Below are 16,460 nucleotides of genomic sequence, written 5' to 3' on the forward strand. Positions count from 1 at the left end.
CCTAAATTGGGTCAGGAGAGGTTACCAGCCAGGGCTACCTGCCCGTCTACCTAGTTAAGTAACGCAACATACCTATAGAGTACATAGTACCTGGGCTGGTACCTTATGTACCTGTATGTATTTACCTAGGTTATCCGCCCTAGGTAAGAATGGTAATATTAAGGATGTTTTACTGAGCTTCTATACTCCGGCCCATATCTTCCTAGGTACAGTGGGAGGCAAAAAGTCCTGATCCGTTTTCTGACCGCCTTTAAACGCCGCCTGTGTAATACAAATTATATCTCATTGATATTTTGCCGGCAGGATAGTGAGCTTTGATTGGGTTGTCACGAGCGGTATCAAATGGCAGTAAAACCGGGTCAGGACTTATTGCCAGGCACTGTACTAGGTACCAGGTGATAGCCTGAGGTAGGTCAGCTGTCTGGGCTTGTAAGGTAGACTTTCAGCAGCTGGATCTTGGTCCTAACAGACTACTATGGCGTGATTGCAAAGTGTTTTAATTTTTCGCCACAGATTGCATAGCACCGCTTACTGACATATCTACCGCCTCCCTATTTAGGTATGATATTAAGCTGTCCACAAATAACAATTACCCATACTTAATAATTCCCACGGATATTCATCCAGCAGAAAATTAAGTGCGCTCATGGAGAATTAAAAGACTTCACAATAGTAGGTTGGGATGGGTGTTAGTACCAGTGCTGGCAGGATCCTAATTCGTTTTAGTTTCATAACACTAAACCTCTTTAGACATTATTCTGGACCTATCCCTTCGTCTGGTGTTTTGTTCATTTTAGCGTATTTTTATGGCTTGGCACCTTTCATTTGTCCAGAGAATGACCGCCCTTATTCTGCCTTCTATATCAAAGGCGGCCAACTGATTTTAGCAATTCTGTAATGCCAAGCCGCTAAAATGAGCATAACACCAGACGAGGGGATAACAATAACTTTCTCTGATTACCGGTTCTCCTACTTTACCGCTTACTCTTTTAAATGGCACTATACCTTATTGGTAGAACAGCATGAACCAGGGATGGTGAAAGTCTAATAGGGTCAATTTGCAGCATGGGAAGTTGGAAGTCAGAAGTCTTCTTTTTAGGTATAGCGCCATGAAACCTTACCTTATATAGCCTAGCCTGGCCGACTTTCAGAGTGTGCCTAAGATGACTTCAGACCCACTCAGATTTCAGGTTGTAGTTACGCACTCACGACTTCATATGACCAGAAGTCACTAAAGCATTGAAGTCACCTCTTTTAGGCTTAGTGAACATAACCAACCAATGGTATTTAATATTAAAGCTATCCTATGAAAGCATAAAGTATGATTATTAAATTATTCATACATAATAATAATTGTACTTCATTTTTTATGACCACGGTGGGGAAAATGGTAATATATACTAACTAAAAAAGGATGATTTCTGACTTCTGGCTTCCTGTTGCAAAATGACCCTAATAGAATACGTACTCTGTATTAGAAATACCTACCTAATGGAAGTAGGTACCTAGTACCAAAGGCAGGCTGTATCCGCCACTAAGTGATAACCTACCTGCATACCTGTGCATAGCAGTAATGTCAAATCAACTTTAACAACCTACTCATAATACCTAGCAAGATCCCTGCTCGTTCATTACACTTTTTTCATTGTTCTGTCTTTTTTCCCGCCGTCTCCCATAGAACACCCCAAGAAGGGAGGAAAGAGGAGAAAAAAAAAAAAAAAAAAAAAGGAGAGACGACCCAGGGGCCCAGGGGGGAAGCATAAAATTAAATCACGTTTCAACATCTGGAGGCCACTACTTATAACTTGAAGGGGATTCGCTGATTTTGCTCTGTCCAAAGCCTTCAAAATTACAAGGTAGGTGCCTACTTATTCCTTTGCTCCTTCAGTACAGCTTCTTTAAGTAAGATACATAGGATGCTGGGTGATGAAGGATTGCAGACTCTGACTCCAGGCCCGCAGGAAGTTAGTGAACTACTCTGATGCCTCTACAGAGATTCCTCCAATTGAAGAAAGAGCAGCAAATAGCCAGAGATCACAAGTGCATACTGGCATCAAAGCTGTAATACTTCGCATAGAATCCAAGCAAATCAATATTCCCGTCTACCTCCAACCCATCACCAGCCTGCTGGCTCTTTTCAATACTCCGCAAAAGGAAAGAGAAGAAACCTTCGCCAGAAACGGCATCCGCTTCAGGCACTCATCTGACCTGATTCCCGTTCGGTTACTGTTTTGAGATAATCCTACAATGGGCCATAGTAATGACGATAGCAGTTTGCCTATTGCAGACGCGGGCTCCCCTGAAGATATTGCTGATGGCAAATTGAATCTTAATGTTGCCTCAGGAAATGAATTCTCTGGGCATACAGAAAACAAGTCGTCATTCAGCTTGCTTTATGACCCTGCGGCCTCTGCATCATCAACCCGAAACGCCCAAAATCCACAAGGCAGTCAGCCAAAAACACCCAAGCCTGATTCAATGTCAGATAATCGTACTGCGGGGCGTGTTTCCCACTCTACCCGTTCTTCTAGTCGAGCACCTAGGAGATTGAGTGCAAGTACGACTGCTAGCTCTATCAACGAAGTGGATTCCACCCAGCCAAGGTTAGGGAAGATTGGTGTTTGTGCCCTGGATGTGAAAGCGCGCAGCAAACCAAGCCAAAATATTCTGACACGTCTCCAATCTAAGGGCGACTTTGAAGTGATTGTATTCGGCGATAAGGTGATTCTCGATGAAGCCGTAGAGAATTGGCCTGTATGCGATTTTTTAATTGCTTTTTTCTCTGATGGATTTCCATTGGACAAAGCCATCGCATATGCGAGACTCCGCAAACCGTTCTGTGTTAATGATCTACCAATGCAGAAGGTTCTATGGGACCGACGGCTTTGCTTGAAAATACTAGATCACATGAGTGTTCCGACGCCGAAGAGACTTGAGGTTAATCGTGATGGCGGACCGATATTGGAATCGCCCGAACTTGCTCGACACGTGTACCAACTGACCGGCGTTAAACTCGAGGGCCCTGAAGATGGAACCGGAGGCGGAGTGTCCAGAACCCAGAACGTGTCAATGTCCGATGATGGAGAGTGTTTGATTGCCGATGGGAAGGTTTTTAGAAAACCCTTTGTTGAAAAACCAGTCAACGGAGAAGATCATAATATCCATATTTATTTCCCCAACGATCAACAATATGGGGGCGGTGGCAGGAGACTTTTCCGAAAGGTTGGCAACAAAAGCTCTGAATACGACTGCAATCTTGTTATTCCTCGATCAGTGACAGAGAAAGACACGAGCTATTTATATGAACAGTTTTTGAGGGTGGATAATTCCGAGGATGTCAAAGCATACACCGTCGGACCAGATTTTTGCCATGCAGAAACACGCAAGTCTCCGGTCGTCGACGGACTCGTCCGTCGCAATACCCATGGCAAGGAGTTAAGATACATCACAAAACTGAGCAAAGAGGAGGCAGCAATCGCCTCCAAGATATCGAATGGTTTTGGGCAGAGAATCTGTGGTTTTGACATGCTTCGTGTCGGGGAAAAGAGCTACGTTATTGATGTCAATGGTTGGAGCTTCGTCAAGGATAATAATGATTATTACGACAGATGCGCTAATATCCTGAGAGAGATGTTCCTGAATGAGAAGCTCAATTGTGAGGGGACGCTGGAGCCGTCGGAACCCCCCTCTCCGGATTTAGACCATTCTAGGAGAGGCTCCCATAGGCACGCATTCAGGACTCTGCTCAAATCTCCAAGTGCCTCAAGGCTTCATGGGAGTGGCCAAAATCATAAAAACCATGAATATGGAACATCAGACTCATCTACCAATGCTGGATCTCTAGCGTCCTCTTCAGGCGTCGAGAATACTGACCATGGACCAAGTCACAATTCAAATTCAAGAGATGTATTCCCAGCCCCCCGTGGGTACAGCCCATCAAATACAAAGTCGCCTGTACTCTCAATGCATTTTCCGAATGAAGGGGCGCCCCCGCCGCCCGCTTCTAAACATTCGTGGAAGCTGAAAGGGATGGTAGCAGTTATCAGACATGCAGACCGTACGCCGAAACAGAAATTCAAATTTACGTTTCATAGCCAGCCTTTTGTCGATCTACTCAAAGGTCACCAAGAGGAAGTGGTCATTAAAGGCGAACCTGCACTAGCCAGCGTTGGAGATGCTGTTAAAGTTGCAATGGATCATGGTCTCGAAGACATGGACAAGCTTAAATTGCTGCGCACATCGCTCGAAAAGAAAGGCAGTTGGCCTGGTACAAAGGTTCAAATAAAGCCCATGTTTCGCAAACGGAAACCCGAAGAAACGCGTGGCCAGACGCCGTCAATTGGTCCGACAACACCCCCTGTTTCTTCCGAAGAGCCTTCATCACCAAATCATAGTGAAGCGGTCCCAGACGAGGATAAACTTAGCAGGTCACAAACTCGAAGTGATTCTATATCGGGCGCAACTTTCTCTAGGTTTTCTGCCGTTGAAAATGATCTTATACTAGACAAGCTCCAGCTTGTTATCAAATGGGGAGGGGAGCCAACTCATGCAGCACGATATCAGTCTCAAGACCTTGGGCTCAATATACGTGATGATTTGAAATTGATGAACAAAGAAGCACTAAGCAATGTGCGAATTTTTACCAGTTCTGAGCAAAGGGTAAGCACCAGTGGTAAGTTTGATCGTGCTCCTATCACATACCCAATAAACTGCTTATAACAACCTAGCTCAAATTTGGGCGTGTTCTTTTCTCGACCAGAAGGATCTCCCCAAAGATTCTATTCAAGTACGAAAGGATCTTCTTGATGACTCCAACGCCGCAAAAGACCACATGGACAAGGTCAAGAAGAAATTAAAACTGCTTCTGCGCGAAGGTTCTGCACCTTCGCAATTTGCATGGCCAAAAGACAACATTCCTGAACCATCAGTTGTTCTAGCTACAGTTGTTGAGCTGATGAAGTTTCATCGTGATGTTATGAGGCACAATTTTCAGAAACTTGACAGCTTCCCACAACAGCCTACCTCACTTCAAATCGCGGACGAATCGGTCCCTCATAACAAACTCAATGCACACACCGAGAACCCTGCAATAGCGTCTATACAAGGGCGATGGTGTGCTGGTGAGGATCCTGTTCTTTTCAAAGAAAGGTGGGAGAAGCTTTTTGCCGAATTCTGTGATACAGAAAAGGTTGATCCTAGTAAACTCTCGGAGCTTTATGATAGCATGAAGTTTGATGCCCTTCACAACCGACAGTTCCTGGAATGGGTATTCATGCCCCCTGGAGAAGATAATGCACACAATGACCTAAAAAGTGCACATAACTGGAATAGTGCGCCGAGAAATGAAATTGTAGAAAAAAGATCCAGTCTGGATGGGATCAATCATGATAAGGTTGACGAACACATGGAGAATTCGACTTTCGCACAGCGACTTGGGCTCAAGAAGCGGATGCATGCATTTGAATCTATACCACACTTAAGGGCACTTGATGACTCTTATGATCACTATTTCAAGCTATACCCAGGTGCCAGCCCTACGAAGTCCAAGATCGATGGAAGGCTTTCAAAACTTAGGGAACTATACAAATTGGCCAAGGTTCTTTTCGACTACGTGACGCCCCAGGAGTATGGGATAACAGATACCGAGAAGTTAGAAATCGGACTTTTGACGTCTCTTCCCCTTCTTCAAGAGATTGTCAGGGATTTGGAGGAGGTTCAGGCATCGTCAGATGCGAAGTCTTTCTTCTATTTCACGAAGGAATCACATATCTACACTCTTCTCAACTGCATCTTAGAGGGTGGAATACAGACCAAAATAGCCAGGCGAGCTATCCCTGAGTTGGACTATCTATCTCAAATTTGTTTCGAACTATATGAAGCTAAAGACAGCGAGTCAGCAACGAATTCCTACTCTATTCGGATTTCAATTAGTCCAGGTTGCCATGCGTTCGATCCGCTTGATGTCCAGCTCGATTCTAGGCATGCAATCGGCTGCGCTCCCAGAAGGAGCTTGACCGCGCACCAAGACTGGAAAGAGGTTATCGAAACACTGAAAGCAAAGTTTGACACGTAAGTACTCTAAATTGATGCTTGGATAGATGCTAATGGATATTCTGCAGTGTCAAACTCCCGAAGAGCTTTATTGCAGTGAATCTAAGCGATAAACATATGTCTAACCCAGAGCAGAGTATCCCAATCTCGTAGACCTTTTCAGTATCCGCCTGTTTCGGTCTTGGATACTGGGTGAGAGGGGCGGTAGGTTCTCTTTAGCCATGTTGTCCGCAAAAGATCACTTTACATATTTTATGCTTGGCCTTACCTGCTGGTCTTGCGAAATAGTATCATGTTCAGTCTAGAGCACACAACAATATGGATGATAAGTTTACAGCTGTGTATTGGGGTATGGTCTCCTAAAATGCGTCCTAACCTAGTATCAATGGTTCATCACTTTAAGGTTGCCCGCATTGCGGTGTGCCTAATATGTCTTTGTCAACTGGCCTAGGCAGAGAGCACCTAGCAGCGTATGGCACATTTGATTACTAGCATGTATACCTTCGTTACTGGTACTCTATAAATACTGGCAATAGTTTAAATTTGGTACAGTACCTACCTACCTTAGTGACATAGGCTTGCATGTTTTTTTGTGTCATAGTGCAAGGTGCTGCCCAATTCAATAGTTGCGATATGTGTAAGCAGGTAGATAGATGATAAGGCGCCAATATTTTAAATGCTATAGTTTATTTATAAATCTAGCACAGGGTACAAGCCCCAGATAAAGAACCCCCGCACCTCATCATTAACTTTAGAAGAGCCTAACCAGGTACTGGGCCTATTAAATACACCCTTCTGCCATCCAATAAATCATTAAGAACAAGGCATACCTAGTGCACACCCTCCCCTTCCTCACTAAGTATTCATAAAATTCTGTTTCCTCTACTTAGCACTGGACACAAACCCAACCGCCAATATTTATATGAACCATAAAGGTAAAGAAAGACTACACCCAAAATTTATTCAAGCTGCTTGCTAACTTCTGGGGTTTCTTGCCATCAGATCAGATATGCCAGACACTCTGGATTCCAGTTCCATTCACATGGGCAGCCTTGTTTGCAAGATGGTCGAGAATCATCTCCAATGCATAGATTTACATACGCAAGAAAAAAAGCATATTTCTATCGATGATATAGTCTGTATTTTACCCGACTCAAGTCAGAATCAAATAGGATATCGGGTGCTATTCCTTCAGACCGATTCCGAGTGCCAAAGGGATCATGCACGCCTGGAAAGTATCCAGGTGGCATCTTTACCGTCCAAACTGCTATCACGCTATTTGTGCACAGAGTTACCCCATCATCTGAATTCACGTCGGGACCAAAAGGTGGACATCCATGTTGTCATATCAACACTCTCGGGGACAGGGCTTGCGAAGAGCATATTCCAAAATGCATTAGAGCCCTTTCTGTTCCACCTTGGATTGACTGACTATAACGTTCACGAAACACAATCCACCCATACAATAATGGAGCTAGCCCGATTGACGTTTCTTGCTCGTGCCAAGGCTGGGGTCTCTCAAACGATCATTCTTCTTTCGGGAGATGGGGGCTTGGTTGACCTCATTGACGTCTTCTATAATTCTGCTGAAACAGCGTTTGTTCTACCAAACATTGCATTGATACCGACAGGCACAGGAAATGCCATGGCCAATTCAACCGGGCTGTTGTCTCATTCGACAAGTGCGTTTACGACACTACTACAAGGAAAGCCGGTGCCTATACCATCTTTCTCCGCCAATTTTTCACCTGGTGCGCGGTACACTACTGATGAGGGCCGTGGTCGGGCTACCATAGGCACCACTCCAAAGGTTTATGGCGCCGTTGTTGTGAGCTGGGGTATCCATGCATCGTTGGTTGCTGATAGCGACACGGCGGAATATCGCAAATTCGGGGCTGACAGATTCAAAATGGCTGCAAAAGAGCTTCTTTTCCCCTCTAGTGGTGCCGAAACCCATGAATATAATGGGGAAATAGCTCTTTTCAAATTGGACCAAAGAGGCAAGCCCTATGTTTCGGTAATAGAACACAGCAAGCATATGTACGTGTTGGCTGTCTTAGTTTCAAGCCTTGAAAGCAATTTTTTAATATCACCCCAATCAATACCGCTGGATGGCCAGTTGAGGTTGGTTCACTTCGGCCCGATACCACCGGAAGAAGCCATGCGACTCATGGGCCTGGCCTATCAGGGTGGCCAACATGTTCACGAGAAGGCTGTTACCTACACTCAAGTAGAGGGTCTTAGGATCGATTTCCATGAAGCTGACGAAAAATGGAGACGGGTTTGTGTAGATGGCAAGATTATTGTCGTCGAACAAGGAGGTTGGGTGGAAGTACGAAAAGAGCCTCGGCGTTTGTTAAATCTCATCACTTGTGTATCTTGAGAACTTTGGGTGTCACTAGGCCGACATTGCTTCCACTGGTAGAAGTGTTAGTGGTCTTATATAATTGTTGCAGTCCTACCCAGGTACTTAAAACAATAGCTTATATTTTATGTTCCCCTGTATCTATAATAGTATAGTTATATTTGGAGACAGAAATGAAATCCTGGATGATTTCAAGCCAGTGAGCAGAACTCGGAGTAATAAAGTAGTTAGGTAGGTGGCTATTACTATCTTAAGGTATTACTATTAGGGTATCTCGCTAACCGTGGATGCCGATGCCCCAATTAAATGGAAACTGACATTTTGCTGTTCACGGGTTTTGATGCCTATCTATGTATTATTTATTATTCTTGATTATCGACATGAACTTATTACTAACTACTTGTAGTTAGCCCATAGTCAGTCTTCACATTTATTGGCTCCCTGAACCGCATTTGTCGATCTTGATGATTATGTACATAGGCAGTATGCGCTGCTGCGGTGTCTCTCGGCCGCCTGCTTGTGTACTCAAAGGCTTGGGAAAAGCTAGACCCCAACCTTATAATGGAAATGACTGCACTTGGATTCAATGTTGATCACCCCCCGGACATATTCAACCTCCCAGACACCAGATCGAGGGTTCAATCCCCCTACCAGCGAGAATCAGCTTACATTCTATTCCCTTAGTGGTTGGTGTGCAAATTCCGCGAATGCAGAAATGCTGCTACTCCATCAAGCCGGAAGTGTCCGAGTCGGTGAGGTAGTTAGGTTCGTAATTCCATGCATCCTATGCCAGATATTCTTATTCATTCTATTATTATATGCTAAACGATGCTGATATCTTGCCTTGAACATAGGTACACATTAACTTACACCCCAGCAACCGATCCCATTCAACCAATTCCAGAAAAGCTATATATAAAGGTCAAAAACACGTCGGCCATTCCGTTGCGAGCTGCATACCTCCATGGCCCATATACTCTTTACGCATCTTGTTACCCTTCTAAATTTGATCCGAATCTAAAATACGAACAACAAGAAACCGAGGGGACCCCAGAATTTGAACCTTACATCAAGGCAGGAGGAAACTGGAACTCGACTATTACTGTACCCCAACGTCTTCGGCAACCAAAGGAACCTACCCCTGTCAACCCTGAGAGCTGCCAAAGTATAACCTGGGTCATCGAAATAGTATCCCAAGTGATTTTTTCGAGCACCGCAGCTGTCCGATTTGAGCTTCTTGTTGGTCGTGATGAAAGATCACTAGCATTGTTATCTGCTGGTGGAGCTACAGCCAATGGCCTCCCCCGGCCAGCTCAGCTAGATGATCACCGGTCGCCAAAAACAAAGGGCAAGCAAGTGCTTGCCACCAAAGGAGTATACTCTAAATCTATCAAATTACTTATAGATGACACAGTTAGTCTTTGGAACACACCCCCTTTTCCATCTTTTAGCGAAGAGAATAAGGCCGCCAAAGCCAACCGGGCCCAGGATGGTGTATCAGCAGCTTTCGGATCACCGGAAGAATGCTTCAGTGGACCCGATAGCATCCCAAAGAATGGCGAGCTCAAGAAGAAAAAAATCCATCTCGTTGTGTTAACCCACGGGTTACACAGCAACCTTGGGGCAGATATGCTCTACTTGAAGGAAAGTATTGATGCCGCTGCCAAAAAAGCCAAGGAAAAAGTGCAAAGGAACCGAGAGCATTCCAAGAAGCGCCATGTTTCCTCGGACCCATCCACCTCTTCACGAGAGTAAGTGGTGATCACAACAAATCGCCCAACTATATAAATATGTCTTGCAAATTGTATCTAACAGGCTGCTATTCAGCAGGACGAACGACTATGGAGCAGGAAACGATGCTAATTCAGATTCTGACTCTGATGATGAGCAAGTTATAGTCAGGGGTTTCCCTGGAAACGCTGTTCGCACAGAACGTGGAATACAATACCTCGGCAAACGTCTTGCAAAATACGTCTTGTTAATGACTTACCCGGATCAGCCATATCTCCCCCTTAAGAGCACGAAAGGAAAATCTCTATCCAGACCACTTGCCGCCTGGAAAAGCCCAGCGGAGCAGCCTATCAACATTCCCACCGCCACAAATCCTAATGAGGACCACAAAGATGGCCAGGATCATGCTTACAGAGTTGCTAGCATCAGCTTTATTGGTCATTCGCTTGGTGGTCTTGTCCAGACATATGCGATTGCATACATTCAAAAATACTCCCCTCAATTCTTCGAAATGATCAAACCCATCAACTTCATAGCCCTAGCAACGCCTTTCCTTGGTCTCAGCAATGAGAATCCGGTGTATGTTCGGTTTGCCTTGGATTTAGGGCTTGTCGGTCGGACAGGTCAAGATCTAGGCCTGAGTTGGACTGCGCCGAGGATGAGAAGTGGCTGGGGGGCTATAATTGGAGGCAAGGGCCATACCATAAAACCACAAGCACATACAGATCCTGGTTCTAAACCTTTGCTCAGAATTCTGCCATGTGGCCCTGCACATGAAGTGCTCGTCAAGTTCAAGCACCGTACCATTTACTCTAATGTGGTCAATGATGGAATAGTCCCTTTACGCACTTCATGTTTGCTTTTTCTCGATTGGAAAGGTCTAGATCGGGTTGAAAAGGCAAGGAGGGGGAATGGTATCATGGGAACAATGGCTGAATGGGGCTGGGCAGAATTAACAGGGGCAAACTCGAAATCTCCACAGGCCACTCGCCCCGGTGCTGAGGTAACATTGGGTGATACTAATGAAGAAAGTGATTATGCAAACAAGACTACTGTGACAGTAACCCCATGGCAAAGTGAAACCCCTAGCAACATAATCCCAACCGACGCACCACCCACTCCCAAACCCAGCCAGTTCCTGAAGCAACCTCACCAGTCAGAAACAGGCAACATAACAGAGTTAAGCTCGAAGGAAGTTCCGGCACAATCTTCGCCTCTGGGCCCGTTGAGCAGCTTTTTCTCTATATTCCGGCCGAAAGAAACCAAATCTTCACCTGGGCATAAACAAACGAAGATTTACAAGCGCAGCCAGACTCTTTGTGTGTCAGACGGATCTATTGAAGCACCATTGCCTTCTAGATCGCATCCCCGGGAAGCATTGGTTCGCGACAATTCATACGATGAGGGTGGAGTTCATACCCCGCCAAAGACCACATTGTTCGAGTCAGCCAGTGATCTTCTTATGCCTCCTCTTCCACCCATTGACTTCATTGTTGATCCTGCCTCAAGGCCTCGAACTATTTTCCATGACCGGATATATCACCCGGAGGACATACCTCCCCCGCTACCGTTCAAGCGACGGGCTTTAACATTTGGGCCGTCACAAAGCAAGAATCCTCCGATGCATCTACCCCCAAGCGGCGAGTCTGAGAGCGGACTGAAAGTTGAGGAAAAAATCGCGAGGGCTTACCATCGAAATTTGTCATGGCGTAAAGTACTTGTTCGCCTCGAGCCTGATGCGCATAACAATATTATTGTGAGACGGATGTTCACAAACGCATATGGTTGGCCTGTAGTCGAGCATCTCGTTGACACACACTTTGGACATACTTCCGTGGATCAACCCGATGAGTTTGTTAGACGAAACACAGAAAAAGCTAAGTCGTCTAAGATTAGAACTACTGGTTCTGGCGATGTTGAAGGTCAGACAGACCCCCAAGTATCGTGTCATAATGCCACAAGTGAAATTCAAGAGACTACTGACCAGAGAGGATTTTGTATTACCGAAAACCTTTCGCGTTCCCACAAGGAGAGGGTGGCAGCAGTTCCAGTCGAAGAAGTGACCCAAAATCCTTTGGGGGTTGATATGGAATCGGATGTATCGATAGTCTCAGGGGGCGACTCAGCCAGGTGGTGTGATCATGGTTTTGATGATGATGATGATGACGGTGAATCGGAGTTCGGAGAGGGTGAAGGTGGTTTTGATAATCTTATGATAAGGATAAGAAATCAATAAACAGATGGTCCGTTTTGGGGGAGGGGGGGGGAGGAAGCTCCCCATGGAATAGGTAAATGCTATCTGCATATATATATATATATATAATATTCAACTGTAATCAGAAGATTTGATCTTACTCTCCCTTATCACAAATTTGGAGACACCCTGACAGACACTTCCTTCTGCTAAGACTTGTTCTAAAACCAACTACCTAAGGTCAAGAATGATTACTAGATAACCCCTATACTTTTTTCAAAAAATAGTCTAGGTAGCTAGCATCCACCTTCATTCCTAATATAAGTTAAGGATACTAGCTGTAACAGTGTATAAGGAGAGTGCAGTAACCCCTGCACTATAACTAAATGAACCAGTACACCACCAGCATCTTCTGCTTCACGGATTTATTTTTATTTTAATTTTTAATTTTTAATTTTTAATTAACCTCCCAACTTTTACATGCGACTTCTGATAAGGGCCTTTTTTCAAAGTCATATATTGGTTCGACGGTATTCCCTTTAGGTGGAAGCTTGGTTGTGATTTAGAAATGCCCTTGACTGTGGATGGCAGAGTACAAAAAGATCGTAAGAGCATCAGTTAGTAGACAAGATGAGTTATAACTTTCCCCCATGAGTTAGGCGTGAAATAAAATAAGCTATGTATTAAAATGACATGAATGCATAAAATTATAAACTGGAGAACTTTCTCACTGCGTAGAAACCTGTCTTTTAATTTATTAGATATTAAACTCCTTGGCAGTAGCCATATTCTATCACAAGGGCCTGTCTGATTCTTTAGGTTGGCTTATTTAGGTACAAGATTTTATTACTATTTCACTGATAAACTGGCCGGTATTCTTTGGAGTAGTCCTACTAACCACAAGGAAATTAATGGCGATGATTTACCTAGCCTTAAGAGCAAGATCAAAAGGTACCTAGGCTATGTAAACTAGTGGTCACACACACCAAGTTTTATAGAAGTTATTATAAAAGCCTTTAAAGCCTCTTTTTTGTAGGGAGATTAATTTGAAGAGAATATCTAGAGGAAGTTATCATATTCTTCCACAGAATACTACCACATACATGTTCACTGGCTGCAGGTAATTCTAGCTGCTGGAGTCTTGCTTGAAGGTGCAGCAATTATTAGGTAAATTCCTCTAATATCATAGTGAGAGTACCTTTTCCTGGATTGATAACTTTTGGCATCATGACCCATGGGCCTCCTAAACAGTCAAGTAACTGTACTGCAGGTATTTTCGTTAATGGTATTAATAAGGGGATTTCTACTGGTCGTTTTTAGGTAACACACTAGATTTTTATCTGATTATTAAGATATGGGTTAGTTAAAGACCACTTTTACTGCAGTTTCCCATATAATAACAGTAATATATATTGGATATCACTTAAATCAATGCAAAGAATATCTAGAATATATAGATTTATCTAAATAAGTCTTGTTTGCCTCGAATTCTCTTTACAGTACAATGCTAAATTCATCGTGGTCAAAAGTAATAGCCAAACGCCTAAGAGGGCGTTATCAGCAGGATATAATAAATTATCTCTAGGATGTCAAGCATCATATAGCAATAATATACATCATAATACATCTTATAGTATTAATTATCCCTAATCAAAGAGGAAAACAATAAATGTGATCTCATTAGGGTACGTGAGGGCGTTAGGATAGAACATGTGGGATATTTAAGATAAGATGACGTTGTGTGGAGTAAAGAAAAGGACATTCTTTCCCCACCTCTCTTTTCTCACTTTTTTTCTGGCAGAAGAAAGATTATTGTTTCACCCCGCTCCAGTAATCCACAGAAAAAGTGACCACCAACTGAGACCATATTATCTTCTCATCATTGTACATGGGCTAGGAAGGAATTTTTTAATTGGAAAAATCACTCAACATGCCAACTGAGCTGGAAGAGGTGAGCTACCTACACTTGAAATTACTGAGTATCGTCGCGGAACCCAGGCTGATTTACTGATCCAGCTTGTCGATTTTCTTCATCATGGCAACACTCAAATCAGGCAAATCGGTAATAGGAATCCTTAGGTCATACCTGCGAATTCGTTAGGCGTTCGCACTTTTTCTCGAACTTCACATTGACACTATAACCCTTCAGCTTGTGAAAACCTTGTCGGCTTCTCGACTGCTCAACCTAGCTTATTCAAACGCCACCAACTTTTACCAGTGCGAGATTTGAAATTATTGGTTCGAGATTATACAGTTAGTTCCCCGCTATAGCATCATGTTCTAATTTTACAGCTGCTCACTGTCGCCATTGACTAGCCTATCGCAAAACATGCCTTGACAATTCTCATCAATCTCTCTGCTGACGAAGAGGTACTTGCAAACCTTGCAGGAGATGATGCCTTTCTAGAAACACTTTTGACTAAAGTGACAGTGGGTACCCCAACAGATTTGTTGTTGCCAATGCAATTCGGCATTTGTGCTGATGTTGGTGATTATAGAATGCCAAAGAGCCGAACGCAGACGACGTTGCGATGCTATTCGCTAATTTGGCAAAGTCGGATGAGCTGAAGAAACTTCTAACCTTGAAACGGAGGATTCCAGAGCCCACGTCTACATCCCCAAATGCCATTGACCAGTTGATGGATTGCTTTGTGAAAGGTGCCGATGGCAGTCTCAATAAAAACGCCAATTATGACTATCTATCTTATCTCTTCGCTGACTTTTCAAAGTCTGATGAGGGGCGAGCTTATTTTACCTCGAGACAGGATTATGACGGTGTCGTGCCTGTGACAAAGCTGACCGTTTTCACGGAGCATAAAAGCACAATTCGGAGAAAAGGGGTTGCATCAACTATTAAAAATGTCGCATTTGACCTTCCGTTTCATCCTAAGCTCCTTTCCGAGGATGAAGCGAATATTATCCCTTATATTCTGTTGCCCATCACGGGCCCAGAGGAGTTTACAGAGGAGGAATCCATGGATATGCTACCAGACCTTCAGCTCCTGCCACCTGATAAAAAACGGGATAGTGACAACAGCATTATCATCACGCATATCGAAACACTGCTATTATTGACCACAACACGGGAAGGGCGAGAGTTTATGAGGGCGATACAAGTGTATCCGATAATTCGCGAGTGTCATCTCCATGTTGATGATGATGATGTTCGTGAAGCTTGTGATAGACTGGTCCAGGTTTTGATGCGAGATGAGGAGGGCGAAAAAGAAATTAATAAGGCAAACATTGAAGGAAGTCTCCAGGGAGACCAAGGGTCACAGCAAAAGCAGGATGAAGACAACAAGGTTGTAGAGTTGTTTTGATTTAGTACCTATCACAAAGAGAAGGGGAGAGGGGGAGAGAAAGATTCCCCCATGTCTTTCATAGCACTAAATTATACAAACTATGAATTAGATAGATTGTGCTCAACACATTCAATCTTGCTGTATGATATATTTTCTTGTCCTTGGATATTGCTTCAACAGGTTTATTCCATGTAATTGCAAACATGTTGGGCAGGGAGAGGGGGATCAAAAACTAAGGCGTATGTAGAGCTCACGTTGTATTCTACTGTCCTACGGCTAGCCGCTAGGAACAGGGCTACTTTTGAATCATTAGGGAACTGACTATTATAGCAGTAGTATATATACTTATAATAATGATCTAAAATAGGTAGAATATATGTATCATATTTTTAAACACTGCTTAGCCTCGTCCTTTGACATGTATAGTAAATGATACATCCCTTAATACCTAGCTATCCATGCTACTTTGACAGGGAGCAAGTGTAAATTAGTGGACTGTACCTAGGTACTAAGCCGCAAGTATTAAAAGAGACCATGACTGGTAAGGTAAGAAAGGTTTGTAAGAGCACCGATTACCACAAGTACCTAGAGTGCAGAGCTTGCAAACTATGAAACGCCGTTGATTGGGTAATGATGAACTGAATTTATCTTGCATTTTATTAGCTGGTTTTTAGAAACAGAAGGGCGGGTTCCATGCGCCTTCCTCCAGAATCTAACCAACAGATAGGTAGTTACTGTTTTTTCAACTTAGCATTGACCAGCTAGCAAAGTGGAAAGCACCTCGCAATGGCCTGGTGCCTAGGTATAGAGGAGTAGT

At 43.8% G+C, this 16,460-nt stretch overlaps 4 protein-coding genes across 4 annotated transcripts; all 4 read left to right on the forward strand.

Annotated features, from left to right (window-relative positions):
- The first annotated feature begins 1,772 nt into the window (after positions 1 to 1,772).
- ASPWEDRAFT_40985 (inositol polyphosphate kinase VIP1) lies at positions 1,773 to 6,644 on the forward strand. The gene is made up of 4 exons (XM_040835440.1): positions 1,773 to 1,856; positions 1,994 to 4,672; positions 4,728 to 6,069; positions 6,120 to 6,644. The coding sequence occupies exons 2-4, from the start codon at positions 2,248 to 2,250 to the stop codon at positions 6,202 to 6,204; spliced, it is 3,852 nt and encodes a 1,283-aa protein (XP_040689423.1). The 5' UTR covers positions 1,773 to 1,856; positions 1,994 to 2,247; the 3' UTR covers positions 6,205 to 6,644.
- A 123-nt stretch (positions 6,645 to 6,767) lies between these two features.
- Positions 6,768 to 8,621, forward strand: ASPWEDRAFT_155913 (diacylglycerol/lipid kinase family protein). Its single transcript, XM_040829691.1, has 2 exons — positions 6,768 to 6,986; positions 7,054 to 8,621. The coding sequence occupies exon 2, from the start codon at positions 7,061 to 7,063 to the stop codon at positions 8,432 to 8,434; it is 1,374 nt and encodes a 457-aa protein (XP_040689424.1). The 5' UTR covers positions 6,768 to 6,986; positions 7,054 to 7,060; the 3' UTR covers positions 8,435 to 8,621.
- A 164-nt stretch (positions 8,622 to 8,785) lies between these two features.
- On the forward strand, positions 8,786 to 12,466 carry ASPWEDRAFT_134166 (lipase ROG1 family protein). Its single transcript, XM_040829313.1, has 3 exons — positions 8,786 to 9,181; positions 9,271 to 10,167; positions 10,244 to 12,466. Exons 1-3 carry the CDS (start codon positions 9,003 to 9,005, stop codon positions 12,381 to 12,383), a joined length of 3,216 nt encoding a protein of 1,071 aa, XP_040689425.1. The 5' UTR covers positions 8,786 to 9,002; the 3' UTR covers positions 12,384 to 12,466.
- Positions 12,467 to 14,271: 1,805 nt separating this feature from the next.
- On the forward strand, positions 14,272 to 15,661 carry ASPWEDRAFT_110466 (protein HGH1; the record flags this gene model as incomplete). Its single annotated transcript, XM_040828176.1, has 5 exons — positions 14,272 to 14,292; positions 14,358 to 14,403; positions 14,491 to 14,594; positions 14,658 to 14,771; positions 14,840 to 15,661. 5 exons carry the CDS (start codon positions 14,272 to 14,274, stop codon positions 15,659 to 15,661), a joined length of 1,107 nt encoding a protein of 368 aa, XP_040689426.1.
- Between the last annotated feature and the right edge of the window lie 799 nt (positions 15,662 to 16,460).

The sequence above is a fragment of the Aspergillus wentii genome (assembly GCF_001890725.1).
Source record: "Aspergillus wentii DTO 134E9 unplaced genomic scaffold ASPWEscaffold_4, whole genome shotgun sequence".
NCBI classification, from domain to species: Eukaryota; Fungi; Ascomycota; class Eurotiomycetes; order Eurotiales; family Aspergillaceae; genus Aspergillus; species Aspergillus wentii.

Coding starts and splice junctions, on each gene's coding strand:
- ASPWEDRAFT_155913 (XM_040829691.1), top strand. CDS start 7,061: ATGCCAGACACTCTGGATTCCAGTTCCATTCACATGGGCAGCCTTGTT.
- ASPWEDRAFT_134166 (XM_040829313.1), top strand. CDS start 9,003: ATGTTGATCACCCCCCGGACATATTCAACCTCCCAGACACCAGATCGA. Junction 9,182..9,270: donor CGAGTCGGTGAGGTAGTTAG/GTTCGTAATTCC, acceptor CCTTGAACATAG/GTACACATTAACTTACACCC. Junction 10,168..10,243: donor CCATCCACCTCTTCACGAGA/GTAAGTGGTGAT, acceptor GCTGCTATTCAG/CAGGACGAACGACTATGGAG.
- ASPWEDRAFT_40985 (XM_040835440.1), top strand. CDS start 2,248: ATGGGCCATAGTAATGACGATAGCAGTTTGCCTATTGCAGACGCGGGC. Junction 4,673..4,727: donor GCAAAGGGTAAGCACCAGTG/GTAAGTTTGATC, acceptor ATAACAACCTAG/CTCAAATTTGGGCGTGTTCT. Junction 6,070..6,119: donor CTGAAAGCAAAGTTTGACAC/GTAAGTACTCTA, acceptor GATATTCTGCAG/TGTCAAACTCCCGAAGAGCT.